Raw genomic sequence first — 26,766 nt, 5'->3', positions numbered from 1 at the left:
GAAGTCTGGCCTAATGAGCTCCCTGGGCTATGGAGCAGCAGGGACCATGAGGGGAAAGAAGGGAGACGAGGCAAGCCTTTGAGGAAGAAGGGGCCGCAGCCATGCCCACAGTGTGCCAGCTTCTTCTCGCTTTAGAGCCAATGGCACAGACGGCACCTGGGCAAAGCCTGGCCACCCTTGTCCTGTGCCAAAGGAAAAGAGAGGCGGACCAGAAAGTTTGTGTTGAACCTTAGTAGTTCCTTTAGCCATCTTGTTTTTCTTTCTTTTTTTTTTTTTTTTTTTACTTCTTTTTGTTTTCTGATGGTTGAGTCCTTGAGAAGGTGTTTGTTTTTTTTTTTATTGCGTGACAGACTATGTATAGGTAGCCTTTTCGTTAGCAACACTATTACGAAATGCAAAAGCAGGAAAGTGTTAAAAAAAAAGAAAAAAAAAGAGACAGTAGGGATCTTCAAAATAAATGTCTACAATAGCACTCTCATTGAAAATGGCTCCACTCATAGTGGTGAGTCAAGTAGGTCAAATACAACATGAACCCATTAACAATAGAGCAGTACAGAGGACACACCGTCACAGAGTTAGAATCAAGTTGTTCCTTAAGTTTCTTAACCAACTTTGAGAGGCTTTTAACATTATTGTCTGGTTAGATTTGTCAGATTTTCTCTTTCAAGTTTGCTTTCATTCTTGTAGAGCTGTATTGCTTTCATTGTATGGCGCAGGTATTTATGACACCAGTCTATTTGTTGTAGACAAATATATATGAAAGGAAAGATCTATTGTTTAATACAAAAATATATATTTTTTAAAAATGTATTGACTAAACTAAACAGCAATCTGAAATGAGAAAAAATTGCTGAACATTATCTTATATTTGTTTTCTGTATCATAATAGACCGGAACACATGTTTAAATTATACTTTATTGCTTTTTTGTAGGCTTTATTAGGACATGATACTTTAAGAATAGTATGTGCTTGGAGTTGTGAGAGAAACCAAAAATTAAAGATATAAACATGTATAGTTACTGAAGTCATATTTTCACAGTAATACAACTTTTCCTTATATTTATCATTTATTGGCTAATGTGGCAGAGACACTTCACTAGCCTGTTGCCAATGACCATGGGACACACTGAGACAGGTTGAGTCTTTATGCCCAAGGTATTTCAAGAACTGTCCACAGCAGTGGAAAAGAGGAGTTGGAGGGGAAACGGATAGGAAGGGGAGGAAAGAGAAAGGAATTACACTAGCAGGTAGTGGCTGTTGGATGCCATCCAAAAAAAAGAAAAAGGCGGAAGAGAAAACAAAATAGGGGGCGGCAAAAATCCTTCACTCACCTTAAAGAGGTATAAGAGAGAGAGAAAGAGTGCCAAGAACAACAGCTAAGAGAAAGGACAGCAATGGGAGGGGGTGTAGCTGGCACATTCTTCAGCTACTTCTCCTGACAGCGATAAGAACCTGTCAGAGCCTCTCAACCAGCCACTCCTCTGTGCTTATAGGAGGCCTGTCATTACAAATAGCCCAGATTAAAATACCACACTCCTGGGGCACAGGCCTTGACCTCCACCTACCCCACATTGCCACATGTCTACCCACACTGTTACCCACCCTGTCGAAAGGGAAGGAGGAGAGAAAGAGTGAGGAAGGCCCGCAACAGTGAGTGATGTTAGATGAGAGAAATGGATTAACAGTAATGGTATTTTGGTAAGGAACACATAAGCTGACCTATATAAAACATAATATATGAGAAGAAAGAATGGAGGAAGACAGAAGTATATTAAGTATATGTAAGTTGAAGCATGACATGAAATCTGTTGGCGCACATTTGTTCTTTTGTTTTTGGTCGGAAATTGACGTGTGGTTTCTGTGTAAGTGCGTGTTTTGGTAATAAGAGTTGTCAATTAGTTACTTGCTGTCCACGAGTTTCAATCTTAAATTGGATATTACAATCCGTTTATTTAAGTAAACAAAAACTAATCAAACATAACTGGTCTTCTTCTAATCATCATCCCACACTTAACCACGTCAAAAAACTGTGACCTTGCTGTGCGCAACACAGCTGACCCAATTAAGCCACATTTAAATAAACTTGTACGCCTCCAGCATCACACACTAATCAACCAATGAAATGGCTCCAACAAAATCTTTCTCTGAAATCAACCACTTATTCATTTATCCTTTCTATTGGTCTCCCACACTGTTAAGAAAAAGACTGTTTTATTTGTTTACAGGGTATACTTAAATACTTTAAAATTTCTGTCAGATTTCTTTGTTAAGACTCCCTAAAACAGCATAACAGAAAAGAAATCAACAAGATAGAGCTAATGATTTGTGTGAAGTGCTGTGTGGTTCTTTCACACTTGTACCGCACTCGAGATGCACAGCAATGCAGTTTGATTAGGCTAATGGTAACAAAGCACTGAGAAGTGCTATAGGTTTTCAGCTCAAGCCTCCTGTACATGTCTACTTGTATTTTGGCACGAAGCAGACATATGCAAACAGAGAATAATGAGTCCGACGTCTCCTGGATCTATCTGGTGCCAACGTGAATCGCCTGTCCTGACACTGAAAAATGACCTATCTTAGCACGATTTGGAGGGGGGCCGGTGTGTGTGACAGTCACCAGCGTCGTGCTGACAGCCCAATAGAGTAGAGGAGGAAGGCATCATTAGGATCACACACACAAATGTACAAATACACACAACATCAACGCACAAATATTCATGTGCAGAATACTCGCATACACTCCATCTGACATGGGAAAATGTGCGCACGCTTGCTTGCACAGAAAAAAAGAAAGAAAACATCTCTTGACTGATATTTTCTACCTCAAACAGAGCATGAAGTTGCGGCCACTGTCATGTCACAGTGGCAAGCACATTGTGGCAGAGCCAGACAAGGCTAAACACAACCAAAACAGACAGGAAAGCAGTAAAACAACATCTTAGTTATACACAGCCTTAACACGATCATAAACACACATGACATAATATAATACACACATCAATGCCAGAACATTTTCTTAAAATAGATTAGCCTGAAATTACATGATAGTCTTGCAAGCTAAAAATCAATGTCCATATGGTGTCATAAAGAGAAGCACCTGCAGTGGGTTAGAAACCAATTCAAATAAGTTTGAGTACCTTTGGTGTCTCGAACAAAAGAGAGAAATGGAAAATTAACCCACAGGGACTGACGCCAAACACATCAAATCAGTTCTTGGCCTAAAAAAAGAGGCCTTTTTTTGAGAAAAAAACCCTCTAAAAATAGCAAAATATAATCTTTGATACATGGACAGCGTGTGAGAAGACTGACCTTACAACAGCATTAGCTCGTCTTGATGAATTTAAATTAGCAAATTTTGGGAGATGACAGACAAGTTCTGCTCACAAGAGCCTGTCTCCTGAGAAGAGATGACAACTGAATGATGAGCAATAAGGCCCATCACTTGTTCAATTGTCCAAACAAGGCCTGAATATACAACAACAGGGATAAAAGCAAGCCTACAAGGAAAGTATTTAAATAAATGCTTCTACAAAGCTAGTGATAACAGAAATGTACTGCAAGATCGACCTGTAAAACTAAAGGAAAGCTCAACTCAACCAAAACCTTTTGTGAGACATATTAACCTAACAGGCACCAGAAATATTCTGTCTAAAATATTTTTGTGGGGCTGCAGTCAGTGTTTTTTATTTTTGCCAGAAACTGTGAAAAACTTGGATTTGTGTATAAGCTTTTTTAAAAGGTAGCTTGGGTTCTTATGCTGTTGACTTGTTCTGTATTCCTCATTACAGAAGAGGAAGCAATGGGCGAACAGAGGGAAAGAGAGATATAAGGAGGTGACAGAGAAAGACGGAGATCTCTAATGACATGTTGAGACATAAACAGCTGATAGTTATCTGTGCACCAAGCCCAGGTTATGTTGCTGCGAGTTAGGCTTACAGGAATGATGTCTGAGATGGGGAAAAAACAAAATCTGAGGACATTTTATGACAAGACAACCTTCACTCTGGTGCAGAGCTGTCAAGTGGCCACAGTCAAGGAATGGGTCAATTTGATTGCTGACTTTTAACTATACTACAAAGAAAACTTAATTCTAAGGATGTGTTACATATAGTGAATATTCAGTGATTTTTATGATTTGACCAGGCAGCTTAAACTACTTAAAGCATTTGTGGAGAGTTGTTTTACTACTATAAAACTGACGATGTTCCAAAAAAACAAACAAATAGTGGAGTTACTAAATCCAAAAGTGGCATGACCTGAACAGAGGCATGTCTCAGTTTGCAAGTCAGATTATCTCAAGACAATGAATTGAATTTCCACCTAGAGGTAGGAACACCGCAACGCATCCCACATTCTTTTTCCTTCACTCAGCTTGTGTTCTCAAAAAGAAAGTACTGAAAAACTCACCTAATTAAAATAACAAACAAAATCCTTGAGTTGCACAGTATTCATACAGTAAATTACACCTAGACTGTACAAGCATATACGGTAATGTATAATGTATAATGTATAGCCCACTCACCCACCACACGTGAAAAATATGTACATATTCCAAAACAATGAGGTGGTACACAAGTGCAAGTGGCAAGAGGGAGAGGGAAGGAGTGTGAGAGTGTGTGTGTGTGTGTGGTGGTGTGTGTGTGTGTGTGTGTGTGTGTGTGTGTGTGTGTGTGTGTGTGTGTGTGCCTGTGGATTATAATCAGAGAGAAAAGGGAATCAAATTTATTCTGCAGCTGTCATTAATATTTCAAGGCTGTTACTGTAGCCCATGTGAAAGAGCATGAATGATTAATTTAGACATCACCTCTGTCACAATCCCTTACCAGGCCTGGCCCATGATCCACCTTTGAGAATAGTAAACAAAAGGTGGGTTCTACCTCGTTTTTGTTGTGGTCTGGTTTGGGCTGTTCCTGTCTGGCAAGTACGAGGGGGTAAGGTGCTGTGTTGTATTGTTGGACAGGTTGGATGTTTTTGTGGTTTGTCTGTGACATTCAGGTGTTCAGTTGCCAGGTGTGGGGTAAGGATCCACAACTGGAGGAAAAAGTTATTGCCGAATCATGCAAGAGTAAGGAATCTATGAACACAACAGTGTATGTGCGTGTCAGGTTGTAGGGGATGGTGATGGTGGATGGTTGCTTCGCCACTGATCTATTAATGCCCTTGCTACTGACAAAAAAGCTCATGATAACAGCAATATAAACCAAACAACTGTTCAACCCATGAGTCTGCAAACCAGATACATCAATAGCCCAAACAACCTGACAGGCACATGTTTACACCCTCATTCCAAGTCGATGGATGATCATATTAGCTGCTGATGGATAGGGAGGCATCTGCAAGGTCCTATCAGGCTGACATGTGCCCCATACCTGTGTTTTTCATTTGTGTTAGGGCTTTTTGTGACACTTGTCTGACAAGTGGAGATCACAAGGAGACAGGATCCATCTATCAGACCGCTGATGCTACTGCTGCCGTCTCCAAGGCCTGAGGGTGTGTGGTGTGTGGTGTGTGGTGTGTGGTGTGTGTGTGTGTGTGTGTGTGTGCTCATGGAACCTAAAATTGCATGTATGTACAGTATTTGTATTTTAATGTATACGTAATTGTGTGTTTGTGTGTTCCAACGTCATGAGGTTCTGTGATTAGGACAATAGTCTTCTCATAGATAATAACTGGTTAATGATGGTTGAGTAATTGACAATAACCTCTTAATAGTGTTACAATAACATTGGCTTGATTTAAGTGAGTTATTACCATAACCTGGCAAATTAATATTTCAGCTGGGTGTGTGTTTGTAGAGTCTATATTTGTTACCAAAAAACTATTGGCTGTGTGTGTGTTTTAGTGTGTCTATGAAAGAAAGCAAATTCATAAGGTTAAGTTATGTTTTAGAAAATTATATGGCAAGTGTTAGTGTTAGTGTGTGTGTGTTAGTGTGTGTGTGTGTGTTAGTGTGTGTGTGTGTGTGTGTGTGTGGCTACCTGCTGAGCAGTAAGCCCACGGGGGCAAATTGAGAAAAGATGACACTGATGCGATGTGTTGGCATGTGCCCTCGGGTGGTTTTGGTGTGGTTGTCATTTTGTTGTCTCTGTACAGCTCCCCCTTCGTCATACCCCGCATTATTCAAATAACGCGCTTTAAAGTTCCATAAATAAATAATAATTTCACAACTAGATGGATTGATGAACAGTGATGGAGAAGTATTTGGCTTTTTTTTGTGGGTTTTCCACAGATTTCTCATTGTTTGGACAAGGCTTTGACAGGCATTTGTCTCTTGGGAGATCAAGCTTATCGGAAAAAGATGTGCTGGGTTAGAAGGATGCTGTCTCGCTGAGCTGAGTGTCTGTCTGTATCTGTGTGTGTGTGTGTGTGTGTGTGTGTATGTGTGTGCGCGCACGTGTGTGTGTGTAGATCTATTTTAATTTAAACCATTGCTTGGCTTTTTAAAAAATAAAGAAGTTTCACTCACTAAAATAGTTGTCTGGATAAACTGGCAGGGTCGGTCAATAACTTGAAAGAAACAAACAATTGTGTCAAGAGGTCAACTCAACAAGAAGAGTCGAAAGATACATTATACATAATACGCAATACAACAACACACACTTTCTCCCTTTTTCTCTCAAAATACAGACACCCAAAGATACACACACAAACGGAAATTAACATGATAGAAGATTACATATGGGATTATACACTGCTGAACTTCTTTCTTACACATATACATGTTATAACACCCCATCCCTTTCTCTAAACAAATCTCCATTGCTTATGGGACCTAAGGAGGTCAATATGCATCTGAAACTTCCTTGTCTTTCCCCAGAAAAAAAATGTGTGGGACTTGAAAGCAGCGGCAACTTGCTGACTCTCTTCTCTATAGTTCCTAAAGCCAATGCAGATCAATACACAGCCATACATACCACAACTGGAACAACTCCTGTCAAAGGTTACTCCTTTTCTCTTTGTTTCTCTCTTCATTTTAGCAGGGCGGAGGAGGATGAGGAGATGGCAAGAGAATGAATGAGGGGGGAGAGAGACGATACGGCTGTGGAGCAGTAGGAGGAGAGCAAGACAGATAAACCTAAAATGATCCCTCTATATTGTTGCGGAACTCTGTGTTAATGGGTTTTGACACATCGCCAGCAGGCCATAGAGAGAGGGGGCTGGGGGTGAGTCGATAGTGGTACACGGTGGTGGCCAGAGGCTAGCAGCCGCGGCTAGGCCAAACCCCTGGTACTTGCATGGGCTGGGGGCCTGACCACTAATCATTAGAAAGTCAATGAGTCCTCTAGCGCTTGCAGCTACGCTAGCCTTCCCAGGGAGCCACACCACCTAGTGAGGGCCCTATTTTAAACACATAATGTACACACAGACATACACCATTTATGCTATATATCTTGCATTCATGCCACTCATTAACACAAAGCTGCTCACACAACTATTATAGGTACACATAACTGGACCCACATGTTACATGCCAGAAAACAGCTCAATATAATTATTACAAAATTAAAGAGCTGTGACAAAAAAAAAAACTTGGCAAACACAGAAAAACAGACTTACAGACACACAGACATACACAGGTTTCATGATGTATGCCATGTCAGCCAGCAGCCATCTACAGCCTTTGATGCTGTGGCTGTATTATTAAGCACGGTCCCTTCTCCTGCCCTACACTGGACACAGCCTCTCCTGAGACACCACACAAACGTCTCCCAGGTCACATTGGGGCTCGGGCAACTCACCTGGACCGCATGCATTTTTAAATGCCTCAAACTGATCCTGACACGTAGCATCAGACTAGAATACTAAATGAGGAATCTCTAATTGGCAAAGACAGAATTCAAAGAAAAGTTACATGAATGTAAGTACACATTCATATTGATACTAATATAATTCATAGCTTGTGGAACCTAAAATTGCATGTATGTATTTGTATTTTAATGTATACGTAATTGTGTGTTTGTGTGTTCCAACGTCATGAGGTTCTGTGATTAGGACAATAGTCTTCTCATAGATGATAACTGGTAACGATGGTTGAGTAATTGACAATAACCTCTTGTTACAATAACATTGGCTTGATTTAAGTGAGTTATTACCATAACCTGGCAAAAAATATTCCGCTGTGTGTGTGTGCGTGTGTGTGTGTGTGTGTGTGTGTGTGTGTGTGTGTGTGTGTGTGTAAGAGGCTGTCTTTGCTCTATCAGGCTAATAGTGTGTTAGTCCATTCTTCAAGATGTCTGAGACTGTAATTAGTGGATTGCTTTGAGTCAGGCCAGACCAGGGCAATGTGAGGGACCGCGGAAAGTGAAGGGAGCAACAACATGAGGGAGGCTAGAGAAGAAAAGGGCCGTCCATTTTATAGTCCTGATGGAGGTTATATTTTCTGTGACAACTGGACCACAGTAATCAAAATGTGTTAATAATCCCTTCAAAGGGCCTGGCGGCACATCAGTGGGAAGCCTCAGTGAACGCCAATCCCCCACTAGACCCCACACCCTCATTGACCCTCCGTCACTCTCTCTTTCTCCCTGTCCTGCTCCGTCTTCACGTCTTTTGCTCCTGATCTTATCTGTCATGTTCAACCAATGTTTCAATTGAGTGTTTAAACAAACTTGCACCAAAGTTACATATCAAACTGAAACTCCTTATTTCCAAATCACACAAATGAGCCAAGCCTATGTGCCGCAATCCTCAAATTTTGAGCCCAGGCCTCAGTAGGGCACATTGGTCTGAGATTTAGAGTGTGTTTTGGCACCCCACTGCTTGAGTATAAACCCCTGGGACAATTCCAGGTCAGACTGTATAGGTTCCAATTTAGTTTGAGGATTAACACAAAAGGTCAAAGTTCACAAAGATGACCAGATGGGGTCTCCAGTGCTAAATATCCATACCTTCCTTTCCTAAAAGGAGGTTGAGCACCAGGATCAATCGACTCAATCGATGGGCATAGTGGTGGAGGTGATGTTGGCAAAAACTTGATTGCATGCATATTGATCAGAGTGAGGCTAAGAAGCTGTAAGGCTATTGATTTTTTTTTGTCTGAGATTTGCACTGTTTTAGCTATTTCATTTTTCTAAATGTTTGGATGGAGTGTGATCTCACACACACACGCACACGCACGCACACGCACACACACACTTCTTCAGCGGTCACTCGCGACGAGTAAGACTATCCTCTCTGTTGGGGGTTAATCCATGATCCACAGATTCTGCTGCAATGTGGGCACTGGAAGGTGGAGGTGATGTGTGTGCTGGTGGAGCCTTTCTCTGTTTGTCCCTGCGGTTTTGCTGCTTTTCCTCTGCGGCACGGCAAAGTTGTTTCATGGTGTGCTGCACCTTCCTGCAATGCTTTTCTCCAGTAGTCCCTGTTCAACATAAGATCCTCCCAGTCTCCGGATGTGATGTTAAACTTTTTCAGGCTGGTCTTGATTAGCCCACCGGGGGCTCGCTGTCTTTCTTTTAACTGGGAGTACAGGATCTGCTTAGGGAGACAGTTGTTGGGCATGCAGATGGCATGGCCTGTGCATCAGAGTTGGTGCTGCATTATGATGGTAATGATACTGGGTTTTCACTATATTCAATTCCTCCAGAATGCTGGAGTTTGTACGTCTGTCTTCCCAGTTGATCCTCAAGATTTTTCTTAAGGCTCTTTGATAGAATAGTTCCAGGGCTCTCCGGTGTCTCTATAGGTGGTCCAGGACTCCGTTCCACACAGCAGGGTTGGGAGAATCACAGCTCTGTAAACCAGGAGCTTGGTTCCAGCCATCAGGTTTCGGTCATCAAAGACAAGGCATAGGCTCAACTGGCACAGCTCAGGCAATGGTTAACCTCAGTCTATATTGGCTTTGGAAGAGAGAATGCTTCCAAGGTAGGGGAAGTGGTCCATGCTTTCCAGAGTGGTGGTATCCACTTTGATGATGGGCTACAGTGATGGCTGGTTGGGTGATGGTTGTTTTCTTGATGTTCAAGGCCAACCCCAGGGCTCTGTATTCCTTGGCAAAGGCATTTAGGATGCCCTGGAGGTCTTCAGGGGAGTGTGATGCAATGGCGTTATCATTGGCGTATTGCAGCTCCCTGATTGTGGAATTCTTGACTTTGCTCTTGACTTTGAACCCATTTAGGCAAATACATGGCAAATAGGGTGGGTGCAATAATACATCCCTGTTTAACCCCAGTTTCGACAGTAAATGGCTCAGGTTCAGAACCACTGTTGCTGAGCAGTGTGGCTGATATGCCGTCATGCAGTATCCTCAGTACATCCCTTGATAGTATGCTCCACAGTGTCTGACGATCCACAGAGTCAAAAGCTTATGTCAAGTTTATAAATGCCAAGTTCACAGGTAGTCCTTATTCCCGACACTTTTTTTGTCGTTGACGAGTAGAAAAGATCATGTCAGTTGTTCCCCCGGATGGACGGAAGCCACACTGTGATTCAAGGAGTACCTCCTCAGATAGTGGCAGCAGGCGGTTGATGAGGACACAAGCAAGGACTTTGCCTGTTGTTGACAAGAGCGAAATGCCCCTGTAGTTTCCATATTCAGCCTTGTCCCCTTTCTTGAATATGGTAACAATCTGGGCAAGAATTGAATTGAATTGAATCCCGGGGCTCTGAGGGGAGCTCTTCCCTCTCCCAGATCTTGACGACACCCTTTGATATTTAAGAACTTAGTTTGTGGGTTTTGATAAACTTTCTTTATCGCATTTGACTCTACCAATATTCATTACAGATCATTAATATGGAAGGTGGACAATAATTGAATGATGACCTTTAAGTTGTACATAAAAGTTGCTTTACCAATATCGTCAAATCAATTTAAACATCTAGATTTAGGTTTCAATCCATACACCCGCAAGAACCCAAGAAGACCGATAGCTTAATTACCCCAATGCTGCAGTGTGAGGGCAGAACTTTCTATTGACACCATTAAATCTAAGACATCCACCATGTCCCAATAGTTGCCAGGTTTCCCATGCCACTAGTTACAATAGCAGGCCATGTCCTGTCTCGCCTACTAAGACCAGTTTGGATCAATTAGGTGTTAGTGTTGACCAATAAAGACGCCAAGCCAGTATAAACCTTCCCGTAGGAAACCAAGGCAACAAGTGCTGTATCTATGTGTTTGTCCAGAGGAGCTGGTAATAGGGACACAGATTAGCAGCCTTTTACATCATAGGGTCAACAGTTGTTGTGTGCTGGTCTTTTTCCCAAAAAGCAAAGTGATCATCATAAAAAGGTTAACAAAAATTCAGTGTAAATGTATTTTTTATTGTAAAACTGGCCAGTCCAGAGAAAGTTATAACTACAGCTGATAAATGGTTACAACACAGAGCCAAAGCCAAACTGACCACATAAATATGAATTGTGTTGACTTTGAGTTGATTTTACCATCAAAAATAAAGCAGCCAACTTGGTGTATTGTTAGTGTTTGTGCTTTTGACTTCTAAGATGCACCCGCCTACCCAGCTTCACACCCTGTCACTTCAAGACTAAATGAAAAAGATTCTAACAGACAAGCAAACACACATTTCCTCCCTGAACAAAGCTTATTTTTTCTAGGAACTGAGTTGGGAGATTGGAAAAAAATCAACAACAAAAGGAAACAAACTCAGCAGTGACTCAAAAAGAAATAAGAGAATCAAGTAAATGGAAGAGTGGTTTTCACCGCGAACCTTAGCATCATTTACTCTGGTAAGCACAGCTCATACATAAGAGAGAATGCTTCTCTTTGTAGACCATTACCTACATATCCTGTTTGTGAAATGTATATTCATAAACAGACTGAGGATTGAGCAAAGGGGCCATTTCCAAACATACACATGATCTGTGAAAAGGGCCAACATAGTCGACATCAAAGGGTCCAGAGTGGGAGAGGTAAAAGTAGGCCAGGCCATGGCCTGGGAGAGAAGTGGAGAGGATACAGAGGGTAGTGAAAGAAAGAGAGAGAAGAGGCAGTATGGATGGAGCGAGCGATAGAGAGAGAGGTTGGTCCCAGGCTGGGAGTAGCTCAGGTGCGAGTTGTGAGGAGGCACCTTCTGTTCGTGGCTCTGTGAGGCCCCATTGCCCAGACAGACATGGGCCCCTCTTGTTTGGCCCAAATAAATCCAGGTGGCTCAAGACGCATGCCCTTGTCACTCAACACAACTTCACCCCCCCACAAACACAGGCACACATGATGACATGCACACGCGCGCACACGCACACACACACACACACACACACACACACACACACACACACACACACACACACACACACACACACACACACACACACACACACACACACACACACACACACACACACACACACACACACACACACACACACACACACACACACACACACAGTTCACTGAAATTTGATATTTGAAGGGCTTTGTGTGCATGGCTGACAGGGAAACAACATCTGTTTTGGCATTGGAGAATTTAAGACGACTCAAGAACTTTCAATTAATAAAACAATATTGATTAATTCTTGTTTCATTTATTTGAGTTCACGTCACTGAAAAATGGCAGATTTTCAACCTAAATTATCTGTTTTTGACAATATAAATCAGTTTAATGCAATTCTTTTGTTTTTTATAGTGCACAAAATGTGCTCATTTCAGTGAAATGGTTCTTCACTTTTTTTTTCTTTTCATAAAACAGCAACATCCAAGCTTAAGGTGTTGCAGAAGATGTAGAAGGATCAAAGATGAGAACAAACAGATACACTGTACTTGAATCTTATCAACAAAAACCCCAACAAAAATGCCCACATTTGCTCTATAGCCCGGCCCACGAAAGGTCCAACGTAGACATTAAACATATTTAAATGCAAGACTGGCTTGTACAGTGACTACCTCCCAAACAGTTTTATATCAGAGGGCTCTTAGATTTCTTTTCTGCTGAGCAGATGGATTGTACTCCTGTGCTGTTGCTCTGCTCCTGTTTAGAGACCTGAGAACACTGTGGCCACACATATCCATCCTGATGATTAGGGCTTTTCTGAAGGGTCATACTGCAGCTGACATACAGAGGCAAAGGAATCATATTTTTATGATTGACATTCAAGCACAATCAACACAGTGCAGATTATGTGAAATATGATAAAATATAATGACTTCTTTTTGTTTAAAATGCAACAGAAATGACCTGCATTCCTCTGAAGATCATCTTGACAGATGTACCAAACATTTCAACTTCTGTGCAAGAAGAAACCACTCAAATCAGTTACATCAAAGATGGAGCTCACATTTCGAGACTTGTTAAGTTAACTGTAGTCATATTGCAAAGGTAGGGTGCCGGAGCCATTGCTGTCACTTGACGACGCTTGCGTCTAAATTGGGAGTGAAGGCTACCCCAGGAGACATGGGTGAACCTGTCACAGAAGACTGAGGGAGCAGAAATATTAAAAAAAAAATGCCAGAACCACAAACACACATGCACACATACACTAAACCAACACAGTATCTCCATATGTTTAAGATCTTAATCATTGTCACCATCATCTGTTCTGTCCTTTTTGTGTGTGCGTGCGTGCGTGCGTGCGTGCGTGCGTGCGTGCGTGCGTGTCGTTGACATAAAAGAAGGACATCTGGAATACAATTATTCCAAGACACTCTCACACATATTTCCCATTTCTCTGAATTTGCATGAATTCCATACATCTGGCCTTTAAGAGGCAATAACAATTATTCATTGAGGTGGTTGATACAGCCCAAATGCAACCGACCACTAGCCTAAACAGCTCATTAAAATGGCACAATAGCTCACTTCAAGCACACAGGAAAATTGGCATGAAACTCTATCAACGTCGTATGGTTCTGAATGTCCATTCTGGATAATATAATGGATTCTGAGTAGGTTTGTGGAGAGAGTGAATGTACTGTATTTTCTTTTTGATTCTCTGGCACTGTTTTCCTGCACTGCCTTCTTTGTTGGTTCCCTCTGTCCATATTGTCTGAAACTGAGGCTTTGCATTTTTCAAGAAAGCTTTCTAGAGGAGGTAAATTTGGCAATAACATTTGATCAATGCGTTGTCTGCAAAAATGTTGCAGAAAAAGTTTACTTCTCTAAAACAGACAATTACCTATTCTTATAGTAATGAAGACATTTGTATGACTGGTATGAGGTAACAAATAGTGGAATATGCCACACTTGTATCTAATTTGACTGAAATGTTTATTTAAATAATTCACAATGTTGCAAGAAAATAATACATCTAAAATGTTAGATATAAAAATGAAAGTTTCTAAATACTAAGAAAAACATACTAAAAATCGCATTCCAACTATCAGGTGGCCTTCACCAAACATTAAACAAGTCTACATCAATGTGACGACTCTGTTCTGTGTGTAGTCATAACTACGCACATATTCACATCAAACCTGAGATGGGCCAGACCAAGGAAAGTGTCCCTTAGGCCATCTTAGCCAGTCCTTCACAACTGAGCTTTAAAAGATGGGCGACAGTACAGTACGCTGCAGTTGGCCTTGATTGATGATTGAGTAACCCAAGATCATAGATGTGCTCAGGGAGGACTTGCCGGTACAGAGCTGTGCATACATCAGCCCTTCAGGACTACCACTACAGTACATACATCATGCGGTGATACTGACTGATGTGAGCATGGGGACTATGTAGACCACTTATGGGAAGCTTTCTACATGGCAGTCAACAGTCAAAGTTGACTAAAAATGATTACAGCTCAAGAAAAGGATGACTTTGTTGTTATGAATAACATTTTAACGGAGCCTAAAACTGAGGTGCTAAGCATGTGCAAAATCCACATATTACTAGACATACAGTATGACTAGGAAAAACACACACACACACACACACACACACACACACACACACACACACACACACACACACACACACACACACACACACACACACACACACACACACACACACACACACACACACACACACACACACACACACAAGTTCATGCTGTCTGTGTGCATTTTCTTTTTAGGAACTCTTTGGCTCACATAGAGGATTATGTGCGTGCATTCATGCATGCAGAGGCCCCCTTTCAGCACCTTCTTACAGAGTGAAAAGAAGCAGCTCCTCCCTCCTAAAGCAGCTCAAGGGCGCGGCCTATCTACGGAACGATAGAATGCATGAGTGGAATTGGGCTTCATTTCAACCAGCCGGCCAGCCTCCATCCACTCAATTTATATGGAAGTCAAACTGTTTGTACTGTCAAGGTTATGTTATTTAACAGGGGAACAGGGCATGGATAGAGACAAGTTCTAGGCAATTTAAGATTCTGAGGAGTGCATCCATAAGAAGTTAGCAGATCTGAAATGAGACCAATTAACTACAATCCAACCGAGGACAATTCTTTGAGACCTACACATTTTATTCCCTTGAAATCTTTGCCATTCAAAAATGTTGTGATAAACACAGCAGTAATTTCACCCTGATCTGACAACAGAGAATCCAAATTAAAATGTTGGTCATTTTGGTCCAAATGTGGAAAGTCCTGTTTGTGCACACAAGAATGAAAAAAGGACAATATCAGCATGTTGTTTGTGGCTAGCTTTGCTCAAAACTGTGATGCAGAATCTCCTGTCCCAAAGCAACGTGCACAAATCCATGCGCACCAACACACTTGAGCGGCACACAGAGCACTCCTAAGGTTACCCCCCAGGACAAAAGCTTTACCATCCCACTGACTGGCAGATGGGGCAACCAGCTGACATCTCGGCCTGGCTCTGTTTCATGTTCCCTGGGTGTCTTAAACGAGCGGGCACCCTGTCTGATGGGCACAGGACAGCCAAGGAGGAAGCTCCTTTGACGGGGGAAGGGGGTGTACTCCTTGGGGCTACCATTGAGGAAAAGGAGAGCAAGGACAGACGGAGATGGCTAATGTGCTTCAGTGTGTTTGTACAGTATAATTGTGTGTCTTGCAGGGTGGGGCGCTTGGGGAACATCTACAGAAGATGCAGATTAATATTGAGCTAATGACTGCATTTAGCCCTATATGGTTTCCTAACTCACGATCAAATATTTCCCCCATGGCTAGAGCCAACACTTACTGTTGCAGCGATCATACTTTTTCTATTAGTTTTGGAACAAGTAATTTAAATCTAAGAGTACAAACCTTGCTTATTGTAACACAAACGGTGCCACATAGCAGTTTGCAGATGTGAGGCTACGGGGTCTCTATCAGTGCTGCTGAAAAAAACATCTGTGTTACTATAGGAGAAGTGACACACAGTGCATTCACTAAAATACTCTGACAACAAAGCAACAGCTACACCATCTTAAGCTAAAAAGGAGTCATTGTTGTTGGGTTGTTCCCTCACAGACCTTTGGATGCTCAAGACCAGTCATCTTATCACATAAAACATATTGGCAGTTCTATCAAAACACATTAACAGATGTGATGTGACTATTGTTACCACTATCATCTATTGCAGTATTCAACAAAATGTCCACAGGTGTAAAAATTGTATCTATAATTTAACAAACAAATTCTCCAAGTATTAAATTGTTCCAGGAACCTGTCATAATAAATTTGATGTAACTTTTATTACATAATATCGTTCATATCTTTCCAGTCTGCATTTCTAATACTGGTATGAGAGTGATGGGAATATGAGAATCACATAGCGAGAGCACACAGCTTTTCCTAAAATTTTTTTTAAAAAAAATACATTGTTAACACTGGCACATCAATGGATTTTGTTTATGATAAGCTAATAGCTGCAAATGCAAATGTCACTTTTTGAGGGAACAAAATAAAAAACAAATTTTGGAAATAATACATTCACAGCTTCACTTGGATTTGGTGTAACTCTATGAACAAAAGTTATATTTACTGTTAAAAGTGACAACAATTAAGAGAAAACTGAAAAAGCCAGAATATTTATGATGTTTTAAGTTTAGAAAAAATATTTCTCATTATGTTTTACTTATGACATGTGTGGAGCATTTTTTATTTTACGGTTACAGTAAGAAATAATCTTTGCAAAGTAACTTATTTAATGAGTGATGGCAGACTACTTATATTTAAATGGAATCAACAGTCAGCAAGCTACTATTAGCAACTTTAGACTGTATGCTTACTACTAAATTTGAAACAATTTCAACTGCACTTTAAAATGTGATTAAGATCGTTTTGTTTTTTTTCCAAACAATTTAATGTTTATTCCCTGTGCTATTAGGGTCAGTATTAGGTAGGTAATCCTTACGTAGAAAAGTTTATATTGGAACAACAATCTGTGATAAATGTTTTCAGTAATTAATTAAATGCAATAAACACAGTTGTAGTGATCTATTTAAAACATATGTACAGAGAATAAGGTATTACTACAGATGCCATCACAAGTATGTAGCTAAAATTGTTAGTTGTTAAATTACCCTTTTATATAACTACAAGCAAAGAAAAATGAAAATGTTTAAAAGCAGTAATATAACTATATTCCCCTTAACAATTTTCTTCATCTGTAGAATCTGTATAAAAATATGCCCATTTAAGTCTGCCAGAAGACTCACTGTGAAGACTCACTGTTAATGGTAGTTTGACTCAGTTGTCATTACTCAAGTGCTTTGTAGCAGCTGGCTTCTTTGTTTTTTGTTTTTTACTTTACTACATTGTAAATGAGAACGCATGTAAGGGAGGTTGCTGGTCAAATAAAAGCCAGGGGATTTTGTTATTGCAAACAAATGAAACATCTAAAATCATTTTATTTAAATATATGGTCATCTACTTCCCAACATCTCTATTTCTTGTTCCTTTACAGCAGCCTATCCACACTTACTCTGATAAATGTCTCCTTAGTTCTTTCTTTTTTTTTTTTTTACTCCTTTTAGGGTTTTAACTGACATCAATCATCTTGTCATCCAGTGCGTCATTCGCATCACCAAATTAATATTTCTCATATATGTCCTCGGGTGACAAGGTGGCACAATTCTCTCACTGCCACTCCTTTGCTTTATTTAAAAATAAAAAAAATTTGGTTCTCCCTTTCCGTTTTTAATATTTCAGCGCCTCAGCTGTAGCGGTTCTATAAAGCGCCCATGGGGGCTCCAAGTCCTCGCTTTTGTCTCCCATTTCCTTCTGAAACAGTTTTTCTTTAACCCTATGCGGCTCTTCAGAGTTGTTGTCTTAGCTCTCTCCTCTCTGTCGCGCTTTCTGCTGCTTTCCCCCTCCCTCACTGAGTTTTCTACATGTCAACCAGAGGTCAACGCTACACTTTTTTCTTCTGCATGCGAGAAGACAGGGGGTATCTTTTTAGTTATTGCAACCTATAAATAGAAAAGAAAATCTGATTTAAGGTTGGGACAAAGGTGTCTTTTAAGATATAGTGGCATACCACTATCTAGCAATTGGAGAGTGTTTCGTATCTTGGAGATAAGGATTTGATTATATCAATAAATGATTTGGATGAAGTTTGATCGAGAATATGGACCAATTTACAAACTGATCCGAAATGACTCAATTTTTAAGGCTATTACCTAACTGACACTGTGCATTATTAAATGCTGAAATCAGCAATTTTTTTTATTATTTAGTATATTATTACTCTATTCATCTGTGGTGTAGTAGACTGAGATAAAACAAACAATGCTGAATGTACCTTGGTTGGGACATCCTTCATGGTCTGCTTGATGGGTTGCATGTGTTCAGTTAACAATGGGTCGCTGGCTCAATACTTTAGTAAATAGTATATTTGAGTTAATATAAATAGTATAGTTGCTTTAAAATTAGATTTTTTCAATGCATACCAATCAAAATGATGTGAATAATGTAAATGTGCAGAGTTATGGATTTAAGACCCATCTTACCTATTTAAATGTTTGATTAAATATGTGAAGAATTCTTGCTTGAATTAAAAAATGATCTCACAAAGTTTAGATTTTATTTAACAATGTAAGTCAATTTCAAAATGGGAAACCAACAATTTTCTTAGCAATGTTGCCTCATGTTCTACTGAGCCTGAAAGCTCCAATGAGCTCTCTAGTCAGATCATTACTTCCAATAGTCTCATTATGTTGAGAGCCTTGTTGAAGCTAATAACCGACTAAAGGTCTAATTATTAGATTTTACCCTAATTTTATTAATGCTAGCTAACACTTTGTGCAGACCCAACAGAGTGAAACAACGAGGCAAGTAGTTGCTGTAGTAGTTGGGGTATTATTCAGTCTTTGGTGTAAGGTTCTTTTAATTTTACACAAACATGTCACTTATTGCCATCTTTCTAGTGCCACTTAACTTAAGCTAACATTTGGATGTTTGTGACAACACCTGTCAATGCACAGGCAAATACAGACGTACCCACTCACACACAGGGAAACAGGCGCACACACACAAACACACTCAAGTCTGTTGGTTCAGCTCTTCCATTGAGGGTACGTATGCTAGCGGGCCATTGTGCGCGTTAGGCCTTTTGTCTGTGCAGCCTGAAACTGGTGATTGCACCTTAGCTACCGCAGTTCAAGCGTAAACAGTGTTTTCATGCCCTACGATATTCACTGTTGCCAGTGGACCCCTAAATCCCTGGAACAGCTGAGTCCTAGGGTGTCAAAGATAATGGCGATTTATTGCAGTGCGAGGATTTCTCGTTGCCCCTCCCGCCCCGCTTTCCAATCGTCCCCCCACCCCTCCCCCTTCCTCAAACAGATTAAAATTAAGCCTTAAACATGTGAGGATGGAATTAACACATTTAGCGAGTCTCCTCTTCCCACATCCCATTTTCGCTCCACAGCGGCTGATCCCCGCTGCCGAACGCGGGTGCAATTTTAATGACTCGCAACGTTTTTGAAGTCCACATGAAAAAAGCGTCGCTCGCCGTTTGTGGCGGCGCTAGATATGGCTGGGCCACGGCCGGCCATGATTGGGGGGGACACACGCCGCCGACTCGGACTCCAGGCTCTTCGATAGGATCGGTGTCATTTTCCTCTCCACGATAAGACGCCTTGCTGACAAGGTCCGATTAGGAGAGAAAAAAATCATTATTGCTATGCCTTTCATCCACCGGGGGTTTACCGATAAACAGCTCACCCGCGGCTAGATTTTCTGAAAGCAAGATGTTATACGTTATAGCATATATGTTAAGGAAATGTGGTTTCAAGTGAAATTTTGGGAGCTTTTTTAATAATTATTTTATTTTTAAAAACATACTTTCCCTTTAAAACATATTTTACAAAAGGCCTCTTTTTTCCTCAACTGCCAAGCCAAGCTGTGGAATATTTAAGTCATAGCTCTCGGCTTCATGATCAAACAAGTATTAAATAACTTGATATTCTTTTTTTAATACAATACAACCAGCTGATTGAATCAGCCAACACAAAAAGTGATTCATCAGGCTAAACCTAAAGGAAATCCACATTAGTAAACCAATTCTTAAAATATTAAAACTACGTTGTAGAAAAGAGAGAATAAACTCAAAATAGAAGTGAGGAAAGATTCAGCTACATCTTGCAAAGAAAAAGATTTACATTGCATATATACTGTATGTAATTCTAATCATTTATGTAGTGAGTAAAAAAAATCCTTAGTATTAAAATGTGGTGTATTAGCAGGTCACAGAAAATAATAGTGTAAACTTAAATTAATCTGTTTAGAAGTATGGGAATAAAAAAAATAGGAAAGCACTTTGCTTAAAAAAATGAATGAGAAATGGCAACACTAGTTACCCAAAAGAAAGGAATTTAATTTGTAAAAAGAAAAGTTGTATTAATACAATTACGTAATCTATAAAATATATATTCTTCAGGATTAACCAAATATTATAAATACTAAAGAATGATATCAAATTTGTCAAGAGCTAATTATAGCCTCTGCTTAAAATACTCGCGCTTCATAAATGTAACCGATTATGTCATTTGCTAAGTGTTTGCTTATGGATTTGAGAAAAGAGCACCACTTTGGTGGCCCAGCACCAAAAGAATCATTGAGTCTGATCTTTAGAGGGAACAGGGAAAAATAAAGCGAGTGGGAGAGAAACAGAGAACAAGACGAAGATGGAGGGGGAGAGATAGAGGGTCGGGACAAACGTGCGCTGTTTTACTGGGCCACTCCAGCGCCCGTGGACTCTCAGCAAGACTCAAAGCCACACTCCGCTTCAAAGGGAGCCATGAAGATTTTTTTTTTTTTTTTATGTTTACAAAAACATATTTATTTATTTCTCGTCACTCTGTCATTTATCTATTTATTTCTTGCTGTCCCAGCACCCCTTGCTCTGCCACTGGAGTCATGTTCGATGACACCGACATGCTCGCCCTCCCTTCTCCACCCCCCTCTCTCTTTTAATACCACTGCAGATGAAAATCAAACTGCTCTAAAACAAATTGATGTACTCTTTAATATAGTCGTCACATCATCACAGGGTCCCCACGCGTCTGCCTTGGTGACAACTGCAGGGCTGCTTAGCTTAGCCCAGTGATGGCTGCCACTTTGTTGGTCGCTTCAATGATTTATCACAAAAAAAGAGAGGGAGATTGTGAAAGTGGGAAGAGAGACAAAAAGGGAGCGACAGAAAGAAAAGACCCCCGGATCATGATTGAGTCACTGGCACCTTTGATTGACAAGGTCTAATCAGCTTATCTCCATCCTAATAAAGTTGATAGCCTGCGGTGCTGCTCTCTACCTGGCATGGCGTGAACTTTGGGCTAGGCTGGGGCCCCTGGGGGCAGGGCCCTGGCCCTCTCTGCTTATCTATACGGGACTGAAATCAATCCCTAATGAGCTGTTTTCATTTGGCAGGATTGATTACAGGCCCCTAAACACCGAGAACACTCGCCTAAGAAGTGTTCTCAGCCTCTTGGTGGCCACCTTTAAAATGCAGAGTAGCAATGCTTTTGTCTGTGTCTGTCTTTGTTTCAGCAGCTCATTTTGCTGCCATTGCTAAGTTATTTGTGTCAACTGAAAAAGTATAAAGGGGATGGATTTTCAAAGTAAACTGACTCCACATTTGCTGGTTGATTTACTGAGTCGTTCAATTTTTAAATGTTGCCTCGGGGATGCATTCATTCATTCATAATTGTAAAAAGTAAAAGCCTTTACATTTCATGTTAAAAATTAGATCTAATAATGTAGAACTGCAATTAATCAACATTAGTCATGTCTATGCAAGCAAACAAAAGAAGCTTAAAGCACACATAAAACTATTGCTGCTACAATGAGCCCATAACTGTACATTTACAATTTAGTTTACAATTACCATTCATGTCCTAAAATGATTGGAGTGCAGCATTTTTTTTTTGCAATGCCTTGTATGAACTGTCGATCAGTACAGTACGTAACTCCTCTTCAATGAATAATAATAAAAAAGGTGGAACAGCTAATCCTTGCAACTTGCAGATGTCTTATCTGACATTCTATCTCGTTCTAAACTAGCAATCATAAATCATTTAAAATATTTTCAACTGTGGAGGGAAGGACTAAAATCTGGCATGTCTTTGATTTAACATCAGTCAAGCTTCCACATTTGGGCATTTCAAATGCCCTTGACTCAAATGCCTGTAAATTGGCTAACTGCATGCCCTCCCTCTTTATTTAGGGCCCTCTTTAACTGGGCTAGCCCCCATGTCTGTTTGTTGCTATGCCTGGGCTTTTAAGTCAGTGCTCTTCACTAATGAAGTTCTATACTTTATTTATGAGACAAACAGAGGACCCTGGTTCTTGAGGGTGCGTGTGGTAAATAGCTTTGCATGTCCAAAGAGTCTCCTCTATATCCCTCTGAGGGCTCTCAATGCTTTTGGCAGGCCTTTGTTTTTCACTAAATACACTGGAGACATTGAGAACGGTAGGGAAGAAAAAAAAGCTGAAATCTTGATAAAATGGTACTGTTTGAAGATGTATCTTTTCTTAGAACTAAGATTCTTCTTTTTTTCCCTTAAATGTGACCTAGAAGCATCCTGGCTTTTTTGTTCCTGGTCATTAAGAGATATATTGTCAACGCTGAAGAGAAAAGGGGGCAAAGCCGAGTTTCTACGCCATTTCTTTGTTCAAGATCTATTTCTTTGAAATAAAATGTCTTTTAGTTCCACTCCTACCATTGGTCAATGACAGTTCTTAAGGGCTACTATGTCATTGTGGATGGAGAATGCAACTTTGAATTACTGCAAAATAACGATGCTAAACTGTTCTTTGTGAAATGTACAGCTTGGATGTATGAGGAGAGTTTAGGTTTGTGGCAGGAAAAGTATTTACAGTATAACTAGAGTGCATCTGTTGGGAAAAACACTTAACGCTCTAATTATTAGAGGATGGATGCCACACCTCTGTGTTTCAAAACTCAAAGCTTATTCCTTCAACAACTGCCAATGTCATTTTCATAATGTGCATGAATAAAGTGTAGTGCACTTCTTTTTATTTCATTATTTTGTATTTCTTGATGTGAAAGAGAAGGAACTACAATAAATTGAGCTTTTGTTGGACTGTAAAAATAAACAGTGTAGTGTTTGCCAAATAAGAAATCCCAATCCTTAGTGTACTGTGTCTCAATACTTCCAGAACTGTGGCAGTACTATGATCTAAAATAGCGCAGGATTTCATGAAGATATCTGGCGAGCGTTGTGATTTTCCTTTGTGGAACCACAAGAATAAATATGTAGCTTGAGATGGGTGAACAACATTAAATTAAAGACTAAACTAAATTTTGGATCAGATGGCAAACCCTCTCAGATTTTATAAACCGATGGATAACTATGGCTACCCCTGATGTTTGTGTCCAGTGTGTGTGTGTGTGTGTGTGTGTGTGTGTGTGTGTGTGTGTGTTGAATTTGAGAGATTGGCATATATATAGTAATTAGTCTGGTGGACGGGTGTATATTCCCTGTGTTTCAATGTTTTTTGTGCAGATGTATTCCATGTTTGACCCGGAGACATTGCCATTTCAGGTTGTGCATCTGAGCGGAGGGTTGGTATCGACAGCAGAGTAAAGGAAGGGGTCATGGATTAAAGACGTGGAGCGAAGCTTCCCTAAACCACAAACACCACCCCAGCTGGTGTGGACCAAGCCAAGTGTGTGGGACCAAGGCAGGATAAACGAGCATTGTTCTTAGCTAACCGCACACATAGTGGATGAGAGGGCCACCGGTGACACAGGGTCAAGGGGCATGTGGCCGACCACGGCAGGAGAAACCACCGGGCCCAGGAGGTACTGAACACTGTTAAGCCATGGCCCACTTCTTTACGACAAACCTAGCGGGGGGTAAAACATAAAAAAACGAGCCACTCTAGTGAAAAATACGACTGGGTAGAATTAAAAATCTGTCGGCTGTCGCAGAATTTGACACAGTCAAGAAACTCGAATAACGGCAGAAACATCTGAAGCATTTGAATCAACATTTTTTAAGCAGAGAATGCAGATTGTATTTATGAATGCCAGTTACAGAGAACATCAAAAGCTGGTGGTCTGCATGTGAACCTTCCTTGACTTGAATTATTAAATCTGTCGATGTCGCACACGCCAGCCACCCCGCGATTATAGTGTAAATTGACAAACTTTTTCAAAACTACAACGGAAGCCACAGAAAGCTGGTTGATACTTCAAGAATGAGCTTTGATACATCTCTGAGGAATACACTGTGCCTCAATAATGTGGTGACTGTCAGGAAGGAAGACAGGAAGAAAAAAAAAATATGCTAACTGGTTAAATCTATTTAAGATCCCAATCAGCTTTTTTCCTATTTTAAGATAAGAAAAAAAAACATTGATAATGAGGGAAAAAAGGAGTTTGAGTTTTTTGGGTGGTTTATTTAGAAAGTGATATTATGTTTTTTTATTGCTTCTGCACTCCTGAATTAAGAACTTCAGGAGGAACCGCTGACGTTGTTTATTTTCATGGACCCCCTGTCTGTTTGAGTAAAAAAAAAAAAAAATAATACACACAGATGCACAACACACACAGACACACACAGCCGTATCGATGCACGAATTTTCTTCGGGAGCAGAGCAAGGAAAAGCGGCGCTCAATCTGTTGCCTGTACACATCTCTCTCCCTCCCTGGCTCGCCTTTGATGTACTCCCGAAAATGTCATCAGGCGTCAAGGAAAAAGGTTTTTTTTCGACCCCCCCCCCCACGCAATCCCCTCCACCCCCCTCCAAACACACACAAACACACATATCCACCCACCTCTCATATGAGCAAGACAATTTGCTGTCGCTCACTCATCCTCACGACTATCTTGAACCCCCTCCCAACACCACCCCGCCCCCTCCCAACCCAATCCAAAACAAAATACGTACCAGTTTCTACGGCTATCTGGTAGCCGGCCTCCAGTCTCCGTGATGACCTTTCCAGCTTCTCTGTGTTGTCCAACAGATGCGCTCTCTGCAACAAATAAGAGAAGGAAAAAATAGAGCCAGAGAAACAAAACAAAAAGGAAATGTATTGAGAGTGCTGGGACCCATTTCAAAGAAGCACATCAACACTGTCACCTAAATAGACAGACCACATCCACAGCAACAACATAATACAGCCAGGTTGGCAATAACCTTCATGGATGACAATGGGTTATATGCTGATGGAATATCAAGCATTTGCATGTTGAGGCTGACAATGTACGAGGTGCTGCTGCCTCATCTTGGACATAAAAAAAAACAAAAACAATAACTACTTTGAGGTGTTTTGCATCCTGGTATTGTTTCACAGCACTGTTTTCTGCTGCACACACAGCAATTTCATTTAAAGCTTTCCAGATAAAAGAAAACTCATTTCCAGGTGAGGGCTTCCAACTGAAAGACAAATGTAAGACTAAATCAACATTTACTCCCTCAATTGTAGATAGTATGTCTATCAGTGTCATGAATGTAAATAAAATGAACATCATTATATAGGTGTGAAATGTAATAATCTTTCCTAAACAAAACCAATAAATGCATTTTCTACTTGTTTATCCACATTAGCGGACCAATACATTCATTCATGATGTCTGAGTTACTGCATCCGCCCCCCAGTTTACTCACAGCTATCAACAATTGACAAGGCTGTTCATTGAAAGCATGGTGCTAAGAGAGTATATCAAGAAAAGATGTGTTTCATAAATAATTAAATAAGCAATTTGATGGGGGTTTTTTTCAAAGTGGATTTTTGTGTGTATCAAGGTGTTAGCTAGGGCTTTAATAGTGTGCGTGCACATTTCAATTGATAGCAGTTCTTAGATACCAGGAGACCCAGTGGTTTTGGTTTCTTTTCTATAGCTACACAATTCACGTCTGACAAGCACGGTAAGAAGGGATCTGATCTGTTGACTTATGGCCCCGAGTTCCATCTAGGGGCTCTCAAACGTAGGAATCTACCATTATGTTTATATTTTATTGTGTTCATGTTTCCAATTAGTGCACCGTGTACTAACAGATATACTTATCATGTTAATACACATTCAATTATGTGAAAGGACACAAGCAAATTATTCTATTTTTTTTTTACTCGCTTTTTGAACACCTTGAATCAGTCGGTTTAGTTTTCTTATATTCAGATGAAGATTAATCAGGAGCAACCGATGATACATTTACACAAAGGCTCGTTTTGACGACAATGCTGTTGATCTATACCTGACCATTTGTATTGTTCAGTGTAATGCATGTTTTATTGCGTAGAATTAAGTGGAATATGTACGTTAAATGTACAAAATATTTTCAGGAGTGATTAGTTGGTGTCTTAAATGTTTTCCTGTTTGGTTTAAACATAATTCTTTCCACTGCCACCATTATGGAGCCCTGGATCTCAACTAACAGCTACAGTTATTCAAGTTGTCCAACAGTACTGGAAGCAGAACATATCTAGCTGGGAATAACTACATTAAAACTTTCAACCT

At 40.4% G+C, this 26,766-nt stretch overlaps 1 protein-coding gene across 6 annotated transcripts in view; it reads right to left on the bottom strand.

The window, feature by feature from the left end:
• vti1a (vesicle transport through interaction with t-SNAREs 1A) overlaps positions 1-26,766 on the bottom strand; it is a 117,180-nt gene that overhangs the window by 57,162 nt on the left and 33,252 nt on the right. For all 6 annotated transcript variants that reach the window (XM_032503124.1, XM_032503125.1, XM_032503123.1 and 3 more), the window contains one exon: positions 25,196-25,280. In XM_032503124.1, the coding sequence (XP_032359015.1) occupies positions 25,196-25,280 (85 nt within the window). The remainder of the gene's footprint in view (positions 1-25,195; positions 25,281-26,766) is intronic.

This window comes from Etheostoma spectabile, chromosome 21, assembly GCF_008692095.1.
Source record: "Etheostoma spectabile isolate EspeVRDwgs_2016 chromosome 21, UIUC_Espe_1.0, whole genome shotgun sequence".
In the NCBI taxonomy this organism is placed as follows: Eukaryota; Metazoa; Chordata; class Actinopteri; order Perciformes; family Percidae; genus Etheostoma; species Etheostoma spectabile.
The sequence above is the reverse complement of the archived record's forward strand: the minus strand, read 5'-3'. Positions and strand labels throughout refer to the sequence as shown.